The following is a 19,736-nucleotide window of genomic DNA, read 5'->3' on the forward strand; positions in this document are numbered from 1 at the left end:
TTATATTTTAAACAAATAATATTTTTTTTATAAATAAATAAATAATCGTTTTTATTACAGTTATCTGATATTTTGTAAAACTTGTATAGTTAAGTTAGTAGTAATTAAGTTTAATTACTAGTAACTCTGATTCAAATAATTATATTAATCAGTTTAAAACCTGGTGTGAATATTAAACATTTTTACTTTACTAATATTAAACATCGATTTAACAATCAGTAGCAAGTACGGTCTGCACTATCAATAAATTTGACCAATGAGTTTATATACGTGCCTGGCAAAATGTTGCCTTTTAAATAATAATTAAAATATTTTGGTATTGTCAATTAATAAGTTATCACGCTCGTGTTTTACCCCAATTATTTATAATTTTTGAGAAAAAATATTCACGAATTTCTTATATTTTTTCAATACAATTATTAAGAGCTATTAAAATAAGATTTTATTATTTTTAATGTAATGTAATATACAATATAACAATGTATGTATCCACGTTATCATTGAATATGTGTACGCATCCTTAGTGCAAAGCGAAACGAAGTTACCGATACCGACTAACCGGAAGCGTTTCTGCCGTCGCCCGACTGTCATTTTTGATCTATAGATTTTTTTACAAATAATTCGCTAATCGCTATTGTACGTGTATTCTATATTAATGTTACGTGTTTTTATTTGAAAGCGAATATTGTGAATTCTCTTTTTATCCTACGTTAAATATTATAAGGTTCGTATACATCTTTTACTTTACCTGTCACGATAAGCCTAACGCTGGAATGACGAAGCCGATAATGTCCTCTGTTATTGTATAAACTACATAGGCGTGTAATACTGTCGTTGCATCCTGATAGATATAAATATCTTTGCTTCATTACTATTAATTTATAAATTCGATTTGCACGCGTTAAAGTGCAACGCCTAAGGGCGGTTCCAGAAACACGTTAGCGGCAACCAAGACCGCGCTAAGCGATTATTATCTTAACGCTAAAAGTTGTGATTCATTGTCGAATCGATTTTATGCATAGTTACTTGAATGCATTTCATTCATTGTATTCTGTTTTTAATTTCTATGGTTTCTGATGCTATGAATTGCACATCTGATCTGTCAAGTTAGTGCAAAAACCTAATTTAAAAAAAAAACCAAAGTTATTAAAAAAAAAATGACATGCCATTTGTAAATAATTCTTAATCTTTAATTTTGGAATACTAAAAAATTGACTGTATATCTACTTCTATTTAATGCACTATATGAACTTTAGGTTAGATTATGAGTGTCTTTGATAAGATATATTAAGATTATTCCATTATTAAGAAAGAAATCTATGTTACATCAGTAAAACAAGTACTACTTAAATATAGTAATAGTAATAAATAGAAATCAAAAAGTTTTATTATTAAGAAAAAAAAAACAACAAGTTTCATTTGATATATGTATTTTATCTGTAGTCCTGAATTAGAAGTTGGTTATGTTCAGACCCAAAATACATGTAATGGTATTCAAAAAAATAAGACTACTTATTTTAATGTTATTCAGAGGTCCATAAAATCTGTATCTATATCTACAAATTATAACAAAAAAACATTATTATAATAGTTATCTATCCAGATAAGTATTTAACTTTACCTTCTGTAAAATAATAAAAACGTTGCTATCATTGATGGCCAACTTTTAAAATTTTGTTAATAAACAAATTTTGATTAATAAACTAATTGCAAGTGTGATGCGAGAGTAAAGTATAATATACTTCACCTTTAACTTTAACAATGTAACAAAATGTAAAGGATGCTGGATGGATTCTTAGTCATATTGTAATTATTTTTGTATTGGTTGAATTCACTAGTGCAACATTATTGCTTGATAAGAAAGCAAGCAAATATTAGTCTTCCTCTAATTTTAAACTTCTTCCAAACAGCAATACTTTTGTTATGTTCTGGTTTGAAGGGTGTCTGAGCCAGTATAACTACATACAGGCACAGGGCATATAACATCTTAGTGCCCACGGTTAGGTGGCTCATAAGGCAATCTCCCTGCCTGGTATTTAAATAAAATAGTGTTGGATAGTAATTCCATTTAAACAAAATTTAGTTTATAAATATTATTGTTTCATTGAATAGGTCACTATAATGTCTGGAGAGCCAGAGGTAGCACGTACCCCTGAGGAAGAGGAAACTGAAGAAGAAGAAATCAAGTCCTCGTACAGGCCCCCGCCGGAAAAAACGATTGAGGAGATTCTAGCAGCAGATCAGGAAGATGAATCATTAAGGAAGTACAAGGAAGCCTTACTCGGGCAAGCTCAGGCAGGGACTGTTATAGTGGGTAAGTTATACTAATAGTATTAAATTTAGTATAAAATGTTTAGTTAGCATCTTAGACATTGACAATCTTATATATAAATTAGCTTTTAGTCCCGATTTTGTCCAGGGAAATGAGAGTTTTATTTACTTCCTGATCACATAGCCCACTTGAATACACACTACAAATCTCATTGAAATTGGTCCGACCATTTAGTATGAGGAGATTTATAAAGATATTGTTGAGCAGGTTAGTTTGATTTTACACAGATTTACATTGCAATACATTATTGTAACCTGTGAATGGGTATTATTACAAATAAATAATTACAATTACAATAAATAATTACAATTCAATATCATATATGTTTCCAGTACTGTGTGACTAGTGTATTTATGTTCAGGAACAAACCACTACAAAATACAAACTAACTTTGTGTTACTGAAATTAACCTGGTATTATGACATCACATGGAAACTACATCAATTTGAACTAAAACGTGCTATCTCTTTTAACCACATGTATGAGAAAAGGATAGCAATACTTCTAGTCATAATAATCAATAGAATTTGCATCATTATGTATTTATGAGGACTATAAATGTTAGTGATGATAATTATGAAACCTAAATCTTTGTTTATTAATATAAATTAAAGTGATCATATTTATAAATGTATTTGTTATGGCTTATATTCATTTATACTGATTAATAATTATCAATGATTAATACAATACCAATTAAAATCAATTAGATTATCTTATGAACCAACATTAACAGTACAAAGCAACTTTTAATCTTATACTTTTTTATGAAAAACGAAATAAATTTTTACTCAGTGATAGAGCTTTGTGTAAGCATGTTTGGGTAGGTACCACCCGCTCGTCAGATATTCTACTATGAAGTAGTACAAGACATCAAGTGGCGCATTGGCCCGTCCACCTGCCCATGCCATAAAAGAGCTTCAAATTTGACTTTTAAAAAGTCAATTAAGAAATATGTATACAAAATATTATTTTACTTTTAGTTAATATAATTATTATTTTTTATCAAGTTCAAAATATACAATAGATAATAAAAGTAAGTCATATTTAATCTGTTATTTTAAAATTTAGATTTGTTTTTTTGGTATGGTTTAAAATTGCTCTCTTTAGGTACTGAGCTCTCGAATACACTATCAATTTAATCATCGAGATAAAATCTCAAGACATTTATATCAGATACATACTTCAAATAGAGTACATACTTCATACGAAATTGTGTCAAATGGTCAATAGAAAAATTGATCATTTTTGATAATGTATGTAACGTTGAGGTCCTAGGCGAGAAGGTGGTGTTTTTTTTTAAATTTATTTATTTATTTACAACATCCACGGGCTCACAGTTACCCTTGCCTTTTATTACAATTTACTTTAATCGATTTCGGCGTTTTTAAGTTTTATTTCATTACTGAACACGTCTTCTTGGAAACGTGGCCCACACTGAATGTAAATAAAAAAACTAAAATACACATATATATATATATATATATATATATATGTATATATATATATATATTATTTATTGAAAATATGTGTATGATATAAATAACGACAAGAGTTTTTAAATATATTTATATAAACATTTGGTACCTTTTTTGTTTAGTATCTAGTATCGAGACACGGGAGAGTAAATCAAATGTCGTATTGTGTTTTTTTTTTATTTTCATGAAGGTAGGCGTACAGGAAAATATTATATATGCCCATAGACATGTGTGCTGTACGAAATATTAATCATTCCTCATATTAACATTGCGTCACTAACCTTAGGAACCTAACGATAGGTTAGGTTATTGAATGGGCATATTGTATTCTAAACAAGATTTTCTTTTTATTTTACTTTACTCTTACTGTATTGTACACCACAAAGAGAAAATAAATAAATACGACACGGTAACAGCCTAAATAAAAGACGCGTACAATTTTGGTGTGCTTATCACTACATAGCGATCTCTTCCAGGCAACCAACGGTGTAGGTTAGGTTAGCTCGTAGAATATGAGGTGGGTGGTGCTGTAATAATGAATAGAATAACATTAATCTATAACTAAAACGAATAAATAAATGTAAGTATAGAATACAGATATTATATATCAATAAATTAATTATAATAAATATATACGACATGTCCTCAAACATAACGAGAAATAAAAAATAAAAATGTTTAATATCAAGTAAGTTAAGATGGAATTTTCAATATACTAATTGGATAGAAAATTTAATAATTAAATTGAACTGAACATAATCCTTGGTCATTTTCATTGTTATGACATTTTAAACGTGTTTTTATCCTGTTTCGTAACAAAGGTACACTACGTTTAAAATGGGTTAGATTAAAATTTTTAACCGAACGATATAATTAACCGCAAATATATAATTAAATAAAGAACCGAGTTAACTCAATGAAGTAGCATACGTGAATTCTAGTTGGTGTAGTACCATTTGCCCACAGCCCATCTAGATAGGTAACCGCCTACTCATCAGATATTCTAGCTCACAGGATTGGTAGTAGGCGTGGAAGTATTGTAGATCTATATAATTTCTTGATAGAATTTGACAAGACTCAGAATCAGAGAAAGTTACTCTTAACTAATTTAAAAGCATGTTTGTTCGATGTTGGATTAGTTCAGAGTATTCTATCAGATCCTTTATCGAAATCTGCTAGGATGCACCTGGCATTCTGTCTAATAGCTATAAATAATGTTTAAACAAAATGAAGAAGGGACACTGGGACTGACGTGCTTGTGTTGCACAAAAGTCCCGAAATTAAATAAATAAAAAAAGAAGAAGAAGTGTTCGATGTTGATGATCTGAGGAATTGGTAACACCACCATGGATAATAGCAGACTACCCATATGCGGTGGTTACAGTGGGTGGTGAAAGAAAGTGTCGTGAGCATATAATTACGTGCATGTGATCGACGATATTTTGCCACATGTATCCAGCTATCTACCGACTGGCAGTAGAAGCACTGTGGTGGAATAAACACTAAGCCATCTTAAGAGATCTTCGTCCTTGTCTGTCTGTCTGTTTGTTGGTCTTTCATAGGCGAACAGCTGAACCGAATTTGATGAAATTTGTTATAAAGCAAGCTTGAACTTAGGACATAGGCTTTTTTATACATAATACCTAACTAACCCCCTGTGTGTGTGATCGGAGTGAGGGGTGAGGGTGGGTAAGTGCGGGGGAAAGTCGCGGTCGACAACTAGTATATTACATATTGCTAAGTCTTTCGTATTAGTGACAAGTTTCATATGATAAAATTTTATTTCTTTGCTTCGAATGAATAATCAAGCAATTTTATGATATCGTAACCCCGATTTTAATTTCTTTCTAGAACCGGACGACCCTCGTAAAGTGATAGTGAAGAAGCTGGCGCTCTGTGTGACCGACCGAGCCGACCTCGAGCTGGACCTCACTGGTGATTTGACGGATTTGAAGAAACAGGTAACTATTATACGAGGTTTTTTTTTTAAATTCAGTTTGTAAGTTAGTGGTCAAATATCGGGAACTGAATGTCAAAACGATTTTTTAAATTTGGAATACATATGTAACTTCGGTAATAGTCCAATGATATAGTAAAATGATCTACTTCTATGCTCGACATATCTCCCGCATGCGTTGCTAGTTGGCTACGGGTACTCATCCATTCAAACTAAAAGTACATAACCAAAATAATTATTAAATATGACTATCGCCACGCAAATATATAAGTAATTAATTTTATTCATAAAAATAATGTAACTGCTCCTTAGTTAAGCAATATATCTTTATAGTAGAATGGAGAAATTCAAAAAGTCTGCGCAGAAAGAATGAAGTATAAAAAATAATGTTGATCAGGAATCAACTGTGTTCTAGGACACATATTATATAGAGATAGATTTTAGGACATATATTAGATATAGATATTCAACTTGCACATACTCAGATGGACCTTTGTCGTTCAACTGTTAGTTTTTTTCTATTTTTGTTCAAGTTTTCGATCAAATTGGATTAGATTAAGAAGGACGGTACGGTTTGTCTGTTAAAAATAGGTGTTGTACCTCTAATGCGGTATCAATACAGATTATAAATACTTCGGTAGATCTGTAACAGCTGAGAACACATCGAAGTAAATAATGGCCAACGGTTGACCATTAAATACACACACACACACACACACTTATAAAATGGTATAAGGTTTCGAGTGTTAAGCGTAGCTTTCACGTACACCAAGACAGTAAATTTGGCACGTTTTTTTAGTTATTACGAAGGGCGGCATCCCATATAAATAATCTAAGATCACATCCGATTAGAATAACAAATTCGAAGGTTGACTGTATATTCAATCCCTGTCAATGACACACCCTGTGTTCTAACTCAAAAACGTTAATCAGGGTCTGATTCTTCTATTCGTAAGCAAAACTAATCGTTTCTGAATAAAGTAATGGGACTTTAGCCATTTGTATGGAAACTCTTGTTCGATAAATGGATTCAAATTTTTTTGGCTGCTCGTAATTAAATTCTCAAAAATTAAAATGTTTTTGAATATATTCAAACAGTTCAGATGATCTAAATGATAAATATAATGCTTTTAATTAAAATAATTTTATTAGTATTACAATTGTGCAATTAGAACCTTGCAAAATCTCACGCCCGGCTGAGCTTATTTGCGTAATATGATTATAGTATTTAAGTTTTATTTTTTATTTTTTTAATTAATATCAAGGTGTAACTATAGTGCCAATCGTAAACGGTTTCCGGTTAATTATAGACATTGAATTTAGTATAAATTATCCCTTTATTGAAACTTAAAATATAGGGTTTATATGTATATATGTACTTTTAAAAAAAAAAACGCCTGGATTAGGCTCGGGTTCCTTCACAGGACACTAATTGTTGTAAAAAACAGCATTGTAAATCTGTTTATTTGAAAAGAGCAACTATGCGAGTTTCTTGCCCTTTCTTCTCTCTGGAGGCTGCTTTCCGAAACGGTGGTAGTATTTTAATATCGACGATTCAAAAACGCTTCATTGTGAAGTTTACTTGAATAAAATTGATTTGATTGTTATAAGGGTTTGAGTTTATTTTTTCACCAGGGTGAATCGGTGGAAGGATTTTTTTGCAAATGTATAATGTTTTGGTAGATGGTAGATGTTTACTGACTGTGATTAAGAAATTGTGTAAAAAATCCTAAAATTCTTCGTTTAATTTCCGAGTTTGATACCGAGTCCTTTCATTTATAATTTTAAATAGTTGAATCTGATAAGCTTAGACAGATGTTTCGGTTATGCCATCTGTTTATACTTATGAAACATAACGAATTCGTTTTATTGGCAATCCGCCAAGCCTGGCGCGTCGGCTTTTTCAATCAGTAGTTTTCACTTTTGCACCTCTTTACAGACGATTTATTTATATTGTATTATAAACAGTCCAGGGACCCAATCACACTCAAACAGATTGACAGAATCTACACACTCAAACAAATAGAAGACTCTTTTAGTAACGCAAGAATCTATTTGCGATTCGGTCAAAGTTGAATCGGACTTAATCGGGATCGTCTCGTTACCGATATGAATAAGTAGAATTGTACTTCAGTTACGATTAAACTAAGGTTAACTTTGATGAATATTATAAGTTGGATCGGAATACAATCGGACACGTATCATTTATAAGTTAGTAAAATTGCCAATTAGACAAGTACTAAATAATATAGTTATTTTGACTAATGAAAGGTTTTGGGACGACCTGTAAATTCTACGGCAAGAGCAACGGCCTCTTCTACTATAAAGGAGAAGATATTAGAGCTCATTGCCAGAGAAGTTTTTCTCGCGATGTTTTTTTTTTTTATCTCTGCGCATGCGCGAGCACGAGATGAATTGCAACACATAGGAAGCGCATGAAAAACGAGTGCTGCTGATTGTAACTTGTGATCCCTGGTGACAATCCACATTTTCTACGGACTGAGCTTACAACTCGATATTACGATAAAGAGTTCAGGTGCAGGATTGAAGGCTTTACACGCTTCCTGAGGCACCGGTGTACAAATATTATCAGCACTTGGAGGTGGGGAACAAGAACTCAGCAGAACAAGCGTTATCGTAAAAGTTGGACCTGAGACAGGCGCGCTACGGTACTTCTTAAACGTTTTCTTGCTGTTTTATGTAACAGCATCGATAATTAGAGCAATGAAATTTGACTTGAATTGCATTACGTCGCAATCTATATAATTCAATTCTTAGTTTAATGGCTTTTAGTTGTGCCACAGGGCACAGATTATTTCGCCAATGTCACGTAGGATGGAGAAGACACGAATGAGATTGATCGGTACGGTTGAGATAACAAACTCAATTAAATTTTAAAGCCAAGTATAGTAGTAGTAATTTCCTTGTTAATCCGTAACCTAGAACAACACAAACATTAAGGGTTAATAATAGGATAAATTACAAATAATTGTTAGCAATCTATATAATTATTATTTGTTACATTCTCTAGCCTGACACTGCCATATTTTTGTATAATATGTCTGATAATTATAATATCTTAAACTAGTAAGATTACTTGGTGCTTTGTGCAAGCCCGGCAGTGGTGACAACATACCATCCGCTAACCTATGCCATAACAAAATAGTAAGACAGCTACGTAGCAGGCATACATTGCTTTACAAGCTTATCCCGCGGTTTCGTACTCGTTTTATAATTTGGTCGTCAGGTGCTAGGCATACAATAGCTATGCACATAAATTGATCAAATTCGGTTCAGTGTTTTGACGATGAAAGAACTACAGACAGACAGACAGAGTTACTTCCACGTTTATAATATCAGTACAGATAAATAAGTAAAACAAATATTATCCTTTGTTCTCTCTTTCGCCGGATGATATATCCGGTCCAATATTTATGTAAGCCTACAGAAATAACAGCGCTACGGTCTCCTGTTTAAATTAATGACTTTGATATGTATCTATTCCAATTGAAGAACGAATGAAGGTAAACAAACCTTTGATTTACGTGTTCCATGCGATTTTCCAATCGCTCTGCTGTATTGTGCAGTGAAAACAATTCTCGTTTAATATATCATTGTATATAGTACAACACTAATCCACTTAAATATAATATCCCCCTTCAATTTTACTTTCAAAGTTTTTCGTCGACATTCGTGGCGCGATTTTTAAATGAATATCGAAAATTTTATTCAAACTCTCGACCAATGATACGTCACTTCGATGTCAAATGCTGTTTATTCGACATCGGTCTTTTTATTGGTTGGAAAAGGGTTTTTTTTATCAGTTAATATGATCGTTGTAACAGTTTTAGTTGTAATGTATCAAAGGCAAAACTGCGTTATATATCTCTATCAGTTATTATAAATTAATATATTCGATCCTTGAGTTATTAAATATTCTAGACGTTCAAATATGCATTTAGAATTTATAGAGCATTAAATTAAATGTTATTTTTAGTAGTCTCGTTATAATGAGCTTTTCTTTTTAATATTATTATAATTGATATTGCATAGTTTTGGAATTGGTACAATCGGATTTTAGCGTCATTTGTTATATACATTTTAATTAAAAAATATGTATATTTATAAAGTATAGTTTACCGCGTAATATCGAATGTATATTTTGTATGCAATGGGGTATTGGTATGCAACGCAGGACGCGTATTAGATAGTCATGTATTGCTCGATGTGATCGATGTTCTGTATGCGGTGTAAAACGATGGTGCATTGTACTATACAAATAGATACAGCGGTTTCGATTTAAATCTCAGTGTGATCTAAAATCAAAATTTTCCCTATACTCTTCTAGAATATCCTTAGATACCCTTCTTAGTGTGTGTAGCTATTAACAATTTCTTAATACGTATATGATTAATGAAGTTAATGCAACAATGACTATATATTCAAATAAATCACATCACAGGTAATTCTAGTTCGTTTTTTGTGGCTTTTAGCTTGGAGGAGGCTTTCACCCGTAGGGGGTCCACACAACAACACAATAGCACCCGAATTGTTCAATAATTAAATCAGATTGTTTTTTTTTTATTTGGTTAATCTGCATGTTGTGTATTATATATTTTTTGAATTTTTGTACTATATCTAATAATAATAATATGATTAATATTAATTAAAAAAAGTCCATCGTTTTACATTATTGATAATTATATATTATCTATAAATATTATATAAGCGTAGCCCTTTTAACTGTGCATATAAAACCTTTGTTGTTTTCGATGGATGTCCTTAAAAACTATGAAAGTTTGGCAATAGATTGTGCACTGAATTTTCATATAATTAATCTCGTGATCGGCTGTGAAGGTAATCATCGCGAGGAAACTTGCATCTGTATAATTTCAATGAAATTCTGCCACATTTATATCATCAATCAGCATTCTAGCAGCGTGGTGGAATATGTTCCAAACCATCTCCTTAAAGGGAGTACGGCCTTCACTTAACAATGGGAAAATTACAGGCCGTTATATTAAATATAAAATATAGTTTAACTCGTATACATGTGTATAATAAATTATATTTTGCATTAGCAATTCAAGTCGCATACAATGCACGAAATTTTATAAGGATATCGACATGACTCAGAAGAGCTTCTGTTGCCTGTTAGCTCCCAATCCTTATCATTATAACTTGAATTCAAGAACATGCGAAACAAAGTATTAAATATTTTTAATATTAATAGTATTTTCATTTTCCAAAAAATTGTTTCGATTTTTTTGTTTGAAGTCCTTGATGATTTAGCAGATTGTAATATGAACACACTATGGATACGATCAACAGATATTAATCTCAAAAGTAACGCCCTATAAATGTCCCATAGCATACTCTACTATCCCAATAATAAGGTACTTGTTCCACTTAACGTCTCAAACTTATTGGCATGTAGGTCTTCTCGAGATGTTTTACAAAAGCAAGAGATGAATTCTCGATACAAATGAAAATGAAAGCATACGTTAAAGTGATTTATGTGTTATTTTCCAGGTTTTCATAATAAAGGAGGGTGTGCAATATCGGATAAGAATTGATTTCATCGTGCAGCGCGAGATCGTCCACGGGCTGAAATATGTGCAGAAGACTTACCGCATAGGAGTGCCAGGTGAATTGAATATTCCATTTATTTGTGCTGACGTCACCCGTTATCGACAGTAATACCTACAGTCACTCTCCTTTTCGTAATTATATTACTTTCAATATTTTATTTATTTATTTATTTTTATTTTTTGGGAAACGTACAGCATAGTATACCACACAAAAATTTGAAACCGAAAAATCTTACATAAGCCAACAAAGTTTCCACTGTTACAATAGGCTATTTGACTGGTTTTTAAAATCCATTTTATATTATTTAATAGAGGTTAAGGAACCCAGTAAAGTGTTTTTTTTTTTTATTCTAGTACATAATTGCTGAAAAATATCAAATTAAAAATTGAATATTTAAATAGCGCGCGAAAACGCTACTTTGACAATATGGCGCTGCAATGGGGTCGGTGACGTAACTTGTCTGTATTGTAATCTGTGGCACATATAATCCACATACAGTAGGCAAAGGAGGCTAACAAGCAAGTGACGTCATCATAAGCCCGACCAATCAGGAGTCTTTAGTGTCACGTGACAAACGTTTAAAAATTTGCATTTTTAATTATGGATTTTTTATTTTTTCGTTAGTAAATAACCATTTTTAAACTCATAATATATACTGATTACAATAATTGACACTTTATTTTTCTCATTGTCATATAGCCTATTACAACATGCAGTAAATAATATATCGATATAACCAATCAAAGCACACTATTATTATAAATGCGAAAGTAGCTACATTAATCTGCTTATATAAATTTATGCTTATGTAAATAAATATACGAATAAGTAAGCTGCTTGTAAAAATATATATCAAAAGTCTAAATTACCGACTTTAAATTAATATAAATCCATCAGCTCGCATCATTGCCATGTTTACGCACTGCGTATAAATGTCGCAAAGCAACTTTTCACTTGGGTTTATAAATGTAACTCTGTACTACAATACAATCACTGAAATGTGTCGAAACTATAACTACACATTTGCTGATCCACCTCTGGACATTTTCACATCTATATTTTAAGAGTTTAAATGCTATGCTTTTATGCTTTTATTTTTTAATATGCTAAATATATGCTAGGGACTCAAATTAGCAAACAGTCCAACAGAACAAACAGTTACTGCAGTCGTATCTTAGAAATATAGAACCGACAGAGCTTTGAATACTAATCTTAAATCAATTCTGTTTCAATTTTCCTTACCTTTGCCAAGTAATATTTAAAAAAAAAAAAAAAACCTTTATCATACAAATTACATTCATCAAATAATTATAACTTGTGTATTATTAATATAATAACAAAATGTTTTTTCGTTCCACGCATCTGGATAGTTGTGCCTGGTATGTATTAATAACGCATTAATTTATATTCGTACACTGTTATTATTACACGTCTATAAATATTCACTGCGGTGCCACGCATTGTATACAATGATCGATATGAAACCACACTAATGTCACCCTCACTGCAATGAATATAAGGTCCATAGTGGCTTAACGATATTCGAAACATATAAATAATATCAGCATATGACTTATTGAATTTATTCATTAGCGTATGACACATGCCTTTGAGCCGTTGTGACATTTACGAAGAACATGAAATCGTGATCAAAGAAACTTTAGATACCAATATGTTATGATATAATGAGATATTTTGTATATAAATTTAATTTTCGATGATTTATATGTATATATGTAGGCGGAGGGGAAAGTGGTCACCACCGCCCTTAGGCTTTGTAACTGTAAGAAATCTTAAACATTATTTTTCCACCAATGATGGTGCACCAACATTGGAAACTAAGATGTTATCTCCCTGGAGCCTGTAGTACCAGACTCACTTATCGGTCTTGACCCAACCGGGACACAAAAATACTAAATATTTTGTTTGGCGATAGAATATCTGATCAGTAAGTGGTACCTACCCAGACAGGGCTTGCACAAAGTCCTATCCTCAAGTAAATTTATATATATATAGTAACTTTTGATATTTTACATTACAGTGGACAAAATGACCCACATGGTCGGCTCTTACCCTCCCAAGACGGAGATCCAATCGTACACGACCCCCCCAGAAGACGCCCCCTCCGGTATGATGGCCAGAGGTGCGTACACAGTCAACAGTTTATTCACTGACGACGACAAAAACATCCATCTTCAATGGGAATGGAGCTTCGAGATCAAAAAGGATTGGAAGGACTAAGCGCTTGGTTTCATTATGGATTGGATTCAAACACGTCGCGACCTCTGATCTGTGTAGGCTTTTGTCGAACGAGTCGATCGCTACAAAGACTTTAATCCGGATACACTGCGTCGTAAATGATATCATTGTAATTGTAACGTGGAATGAAATAACGGGAATCGCTGTAAGGTTAACACAACAGTACAGTTTGTGCGAAATAGCGATTCGTTTGTAATTCTTGCTGCGAGATCGATTTGATATATATCGATTTTTCAAACTTTTCTGTGAAAAGTGATTATATTTTGGCGTCAAAAACTTGTCTAATAAATATATCATAAGATATAAATCGTGTAACGTTCGTCCGATCGACAAACGCCATTTTGTTGTTTGTGCCATAGTCTACGAAAAATTGTCTATGACTTCGCATTGCTCAAGATATCCTTCGATTTGTTACGCACATATATAAACGACGTGTTTAAAACGTCCAATCCAATGAGAGTGTCGATGGTATGGCTGACTGAGGTTTGACAAAATTAGTAAATAAGAAAACTCCCATTTATATAAAGATTTTACATAATACGCATTTTACATTCGTATGAAACTGAAAATAGAACACATTTCTTTTCAAATCTTCTTTGATAATTTTTGATACGACTTATAATAATTCTACTGAATGTAATGCTATTTTTAATCTGTCAAATCCATTAATATTTTTATACTGTCGATGTAATCTGTATATTAAATATAATACTAATTCATCCTCACTTCAATTTTCTTTATTATTAATCATTATTACCATAGACTAAGATTTTTCTACAATATTCAAAGTAAAATATCTATTGAGTGTTTGTTAGTGTAGACATTACCTTCAAATTACAAAATTATATTTAAACTTAGTGTTTATAGATATGATATCTATTTAAAAAAATATATAATTGTATAGATCACCGTAGTGCCGATCGAGAATAGTTCTTACGTCGCAAGGGATAGAGTCACTTTTTAGTTTTAGTCAGTCTTATTGATATCGACACTTCATGCGGTCACACCGGCATTCCCGTACCAAGCATTTGAAACAGCCTTCGAGCTTACGACTGCATCGGACTCTCATACTTAACCCGAGTCGGATAAGGGTGTTTATCGTTCGAGGTTACGATACAGCGTCCACGCTCCGATCTCCATCGTTCGTATTAATCAATAAGAGACCGTGATATGTATATTTCTACCCCGTATATCGTAGTGGACTCACGTTGTATTAAGTAGGTCGTTGATGTTTTGGTGCACTAAAATGGAGTCTATTTTTAATACCTAGCTTCTAATTTACTCAGTGCCAGTGACGCGTAAACGTGGCAATAATTATTGAAAAGTATTAATTTGAATGTATGATTTCACAATGTTAGTGTAAATTAGACCGTAAGCATTTGCTATGAAGTACATTTTACAGATACACTCGACGTTCGGTTGATACGTCGTTTTGTGAAGCGATGTCGTTGCTTGTCGTGCTGAGGGTGAAAGAATTATATAAAGAGGTGCTTCAGTGTTTCCACTGGTGCTTCGACCTTAGACTGAACACACGGCATGTGAATTAAAAAAGAAATCGGGGTGACCAGGATAATTAATTTTAACGTGACCGAATACGTTGGCTCATGAGTTCCTACCTTAAAAACTTAATGGTTTTTGAAAAATCCTAATCTTCAATATTGGTTTCGTTTGTCAAACAGACGGACACGAATCAGGATGATGTCCATCGTTGCTAATGGACGGAACTAGAAATTGTGTATGTTTGTTAAAAGTTAATTGCCATCTGATTGATTCAATTTTGGCAGTAAATTCTGTAAGTGTGGTCAGTACCCCGTTGTCCCGCGTGTAAAGGGCCTAATATGAACTATATCTAAAAAAAATTAGGTAAATTTTGATCCGATTTAATCTTGATTCACGAACGTATGTTCAGTCTATTTGTAATTAAGGCTTCCCTTTTATAAATTAGAATAATCCATTTTTTTAAATAATTTACAAGTCTTACACTTCTGACGTCATCGCGGGTTAGTTTCTGTTTCTTGATTGCGTCACAACCTATTTACTGCCGAAGTGTAAAGAGTTTTATATGAAATATAAATCATATTGTATAATTCAGCTGATAAGTCGCTTTCCTTCTAGCGTTTGTAAAAATTGATATATTAAAAATATGCTGAAAAAATAAAATCTGTAAATTTCACTCTGAAAATGCCATAAATTCTTATATAATAAACAATACAATAATGTTTCGAACATAAAAAAAACTAAACAAATCGTTCTAGAATGGAAATACATAGCTTTTTCAGTTTATATATTTTTTTGGAAATTAATTTCTACGTAGTTAATTTTAAGGTCGATTTTACTTCGCTTTCAACCTGTTATGTTTAGTAGTGGGTTCATCGCGCATTCGTGCTATATTTTATTTTATATTGATTTATTTGTTACTTCAGTAATTGATTTTATTACAATAGATGTAAAGTTGTATGCAATGTAATAGTTTGGCCAAAAATAAAGCTTATTTATTCAATACTATTTGTTTTATTATATGTATTAATGAAGTTATTGTTATTTAGGTGGTTTAAGATGACGAAATAAAACGTTTTATAATAATTCTGCAACAAATATATTTTTTCAATAACTTCCAATCGTCTCATTAATTCTCGTGACAGACCAATTTAAAAAAAATAAGTATTTATTGGTATTTGTGCCGGTCTTAAATAGTGTGCCAAATAAAATAGTATTAATCAAAGTTTAACACATTATTAAACAACGAATTATAACAATAATTTTATAAGTACATAATTATTTAAAATAATGTATAATCATTATATTTAAGAATGTGATATAATTATAAAATCCTATGACGTGACACCGTATTGGAGGCTAGGGCTACTCGCTAACATTAAACATTATTAAAAACCACAAGTAGAATAATTTACATAAATAAATAACAAGTAACTACTATTCCTTATGTTATATTTTAATTAATATCCGAATCAATACTTAATTAACATTTATTTCTAATTTTACACTTACTAAAACTAACATGGACACGTCAAACCAACACAACTCTTTAAGTAATTAGTGCTCGCTAGGCAGCTTTTAAAATATACTTACTGTTAGATTATAATCATATAAACGAAATACGAAATAAAATAATAGAAATTAATAAAAAAAAAATCATAAAAGCTATATGAGCAAGCCAACCTCCTAATCCATAGGAAATTAAAATGGCTTGTAGAAGCTTTGGTAGAGAGGGGGTGTACCGAAACTATTGCCGTAGTTATTTATCATTCACATTCAGTCCAAGTCTAAGTTCCGCTAAATAATTAATTCATTATTTCATACAAATCGACTTCATTGACCCGACTGCTGGTCTGTCCGTGGGACGTCCTCCGGAGGGCGATGTTGACGAGTCCGTCGCTGTGCGCCGGGCACAGCGCGGCGAGGCGCGTCGGCACGTAGCTCGTCTCCAGCATCTTCAGCGGCATCACTATCGCCATACAACCACGTTCTAGAAATAACACAATTAACCCCATGATATTTTGTTTACCGTTTTATTACAGGCCCTAAATGTGCCTATTGAAGTAAAAGAAAAATGTCTTTCATTGTTTTTTAAACTTAAATTATTACTTAAAACTTTTCACATGATATATAACCCATATCAGTGGCAGGGATATAGTGCTATCTTACTTGCACACTATTCGCATCTCTGTTACACTATACAAAAATAGTTTTTTCTAATGTTAATTTAGTGCTGTAGTTACATTGGCTCACTTACCCTTTAAAACCGGAACACAACAATACTGAGTACTGCTGTTTCGCGGTAGAATATCTGATGATATCTGATGGGTGGTACCTACCCAGACGGGTTTGCACAAAGTCCTATCACCGAGAAAACTTTCTAAATTACCGGGCAGGCTCCTCCGTAGATTCACATTCTCGATCATGTAGACGCCGCTTCTCCCCAGCACGTTGGAGACGGTTCGTGTCGTCATTTCCCTGGTCTGTTCTGACTCCAGCGACGGTGCGTCGGTGGCGACACCGACTACGTGGCTTAAGTTGGCCGCTATCCATTCCGCTAACTCGTAACTTAAACCTGAGTAAAGGTATCTTTACTTATTCTTAATAAAAAACCAAAAAATGCTTCTCTATAATTGTAACTATTTCCTATATACTTACTTAACTTGAAGGCTTTACGAGCTTTCCTAAGCACTTTTGTCTTTGTTACTGAGATTTCTTAACAGAAAAACGCATAACATTTTTTTTGGTGATATAAACCGTTAATAGAAACAAGAAAAAATAAAATACCTCGGATGACAAGAAATAATTTCACTAACCAGGAATTTTACAAATACATTTTCGTTTAAGGTTTGTCTCCGTCCATCCGAATTTGAACAGAATCAATGTCGGTTCCCTCGGATCGTGTTTTAAAATAGGCCACTGTAATGCGACGTCTAGTGTGAGCGTTAGATCACGCTCCAGTTTAGCTATGTAGCTCACGTCTATTACTTCCACTGAAAATAGTATCGGCTATATTAATATAACAATAATTTAAAATGTCTTCATTTACTAAACAATAAAATACATTTAAAAAAAACAAAACATGTTAAACTAATACTCTTGGTTCCACAATTTAAAGATTTGTAAAGTAAGATAAGAAGGCGAACAGAAAATCTAGGTAATTCCACAAAAAAAACTCAGGACATCAATGACTTGACTTTTTATTGTGACAAAATGGCGTTCAATTTTATAATATAGCACAATTGCCAACGTAAGTACTGATAGTCCGCATAATAATTTGTTATAATTAATTTATTTTATAGAATATATAACTCACGTCTTGTAAGTAAATACTCAGTCGGTATGACAGCTGGTTGCATTGATCCAGACGCTCCCGTGTGTTCTAAATGGATCCCCGTACCCAAACCGGGTATACCGCAGTTTACACATATTTTCCTGAAGTATAAAATTATTTGATTCTAATTTATTATTTAGGGAGATCGATTGATTCTAAATTTCAAATATCTTTTATTTTACGTTGCAGTGGATGTATTTTACCTATAACACATTTATTGTTTAAAGAAGCTAGCGAACTGTTATTAAATTGCAAAATGATTAACGACCCGGAATTTTAATACGATCCTCAGATCTGCGTACTATAAGCTAGCCAATTATTCTTTGTTCCTTATTGATTAACTTTAGAAAGGTATCAGAGTCCCATTTACCGGGTTATTTGGGTTTCCTACCACTAAAACCAGTGCGATTGCCGTTTTCGGCACGGATTGGGGAGGCTGCAGAATAGTGTTGATATAACGCACCCCGCAGTCTTTTCCGTGCTGGGATCCGCTCTTGGTACAACTCTCCCCGCATTCCTCGCTACGTCCTCCTCATAAGCAAGACACAAGATCAACGCAGCGATCCATTCAAAATACTTTTTTAAACTTTATAAATTTATCGTCTCTAAACATGTAGGTTTAATTTATATTTTCGTTTCTATGTCAATTACTAAAAGGTATTTATAAAATTAATAGTTCTATGTCTCTTTATACAAACAACAATAACTGACCCCTTGAAGATGAAATAAAAAAAAAAACTATTTTTTCGAGCATCTACGTCGCCAAAGCTTAGCTGAATTTCAAGTTAGTCGAACCCAGTTACGAAGACCTCGTGATAACTCACTGGTATTTGTTTGCATATAGATATAATATAGATTTATTATAACCAATTTAGATATTTTACTTACCAATTTCTATCGATGGCGCTGTAATATTCATTAAGTTCCTTCCAAGTTGTAGGATTAGTTAAATCAAACACATCTATAATAGATAAATCTTCGTCTATATTTCTTAAAGAGATCACGTAAACAATCATACGGATAATTATTACCAAGCACATTAAAATTCTATTCATTTTAGATGGACGATCTTTAATCAAATAAGTATAATTGCTGTAGTTATGTTTCTTAAGGATGATGACGAAGTGTTTGTTTTGATACAATGAGATGTTTATGATATACAAGTTGTGGCCGCGACTTTAGAGTTAGATTTAGATTATGTGTTGTTTATTTTCGACATATACAATTTTCTTCACAAATTTTCTTCATCCTTCATAAGTGATATATAAAATTAAGCACATAATTCAT

The 19,736-nt window shown here is 32.3% G+C and overlaps 2 protein-coding genes across 2 annotated transcripts; one reads left to right on the forward strand and one right to left on the reverse strand.

Annotated features, from left to right (window-relative positions):
• Nucleotides 1-541: 541 nt before the first annotated feature.
• On the forward strand, nt 542-16,118 carry LOC113394048 (rho GDP-dissociation inhibitor 1). Its single transcript, XM_026631219.2, has 5 exons — nt 542-724; nt 2,113-2,314; nt 5,662-5,771; nt 11,300-11,414; nt 13,401-16,118. Exons 2-5 carry the CDS (start codon nt 2,122-2,124, stop codon nt 13,598-13,600), a joined length of 618 nt encoding a protein of 205 aa, XP_026487004.1. The 5' UTR covers nt 542-724; nt 2,113-2,121; the 3' UTR covers nt 13,601-16,118.
• Nucleotides 16,119-16,920: 802 nt separating this feature from the next.
• On the reverse strand, nt 16,921-19,465 carry LOC113394044 (uncharacterized). The gene is made up of 5 exons (XM_026631215.2): nt 19,338-19,465; nt 18,432-18,550; nt 17,932-18,108; nt 17,505-17,690; nt 16,921-17,105 (listed from the first exon to the last, which is right to left on the reverse strand). Exons 1-5 carry the CDS (start codon nt 19,463-19,465, stop codon nt 16,921-16,923), a joined length of 795 nt encoding a protein of 264 aa, XP_026487000.2.
• Between the last annotated feature and the right edge of the window lie 271 nt (nt 19,466-19,736).

Source organism: Vanessa tameamea, chromosome 9 (assembly GCF_037043105.1).
Source record: "Vanessa tameamea isolate UH-Manoa-2023 chromosome 9, ilVanTame1 primary haplotype, whole genome shotgun sequence".
NCBI lineage: Eukaryota > Metazoa > Arthropoda > Insecta > Lepidoptera > Nymphalidae > Vanessa > Vanessa tameamea.

Coding starts and splice junctions, on each gene's coding strand:
- LOC113394048 (XM_026631219.2), top strand. CDS start 2,122: ATGTCTGGAGAGCCAGAGGTAGCACGTACCCCTGAGGAAGAGGAAACT. Junction 2,315..5,661: donor GGCAGGGACTGTTATAGTGG/GTAAGTTATACT, acceptor ATTTCTTTCTAG/AACCGGACGACCCTCGTAAA. Junction 5,772..11,299: donor TGACGGATTTGAAGAAACAG/GTAACTATTATA, acceptor GTTATTTTCCAG/GTTTTCATAATAAAGGAGGG.
- LOC113394044 (XM_026631215.2), bottom strand. CDS start 19,465: ATGATTGTTTACGTGATCTCTTTAAGAAATATAGACGAAGATTTATCT. Junction 18,109..18,431: donor TGAGTATTTACTTACAAGAC/GTGAGTTATATA, acceptor TACTATTTTCAG/TGGAAGTAATAGACGTGAGC. Junction 17,691..17,931: donor ATGTATTTGTAAAATTCCTG/GTTAGTGAAATT, acceptor ACCTTTACTCAG/GTTTAAGTTACGAGTTAGCG.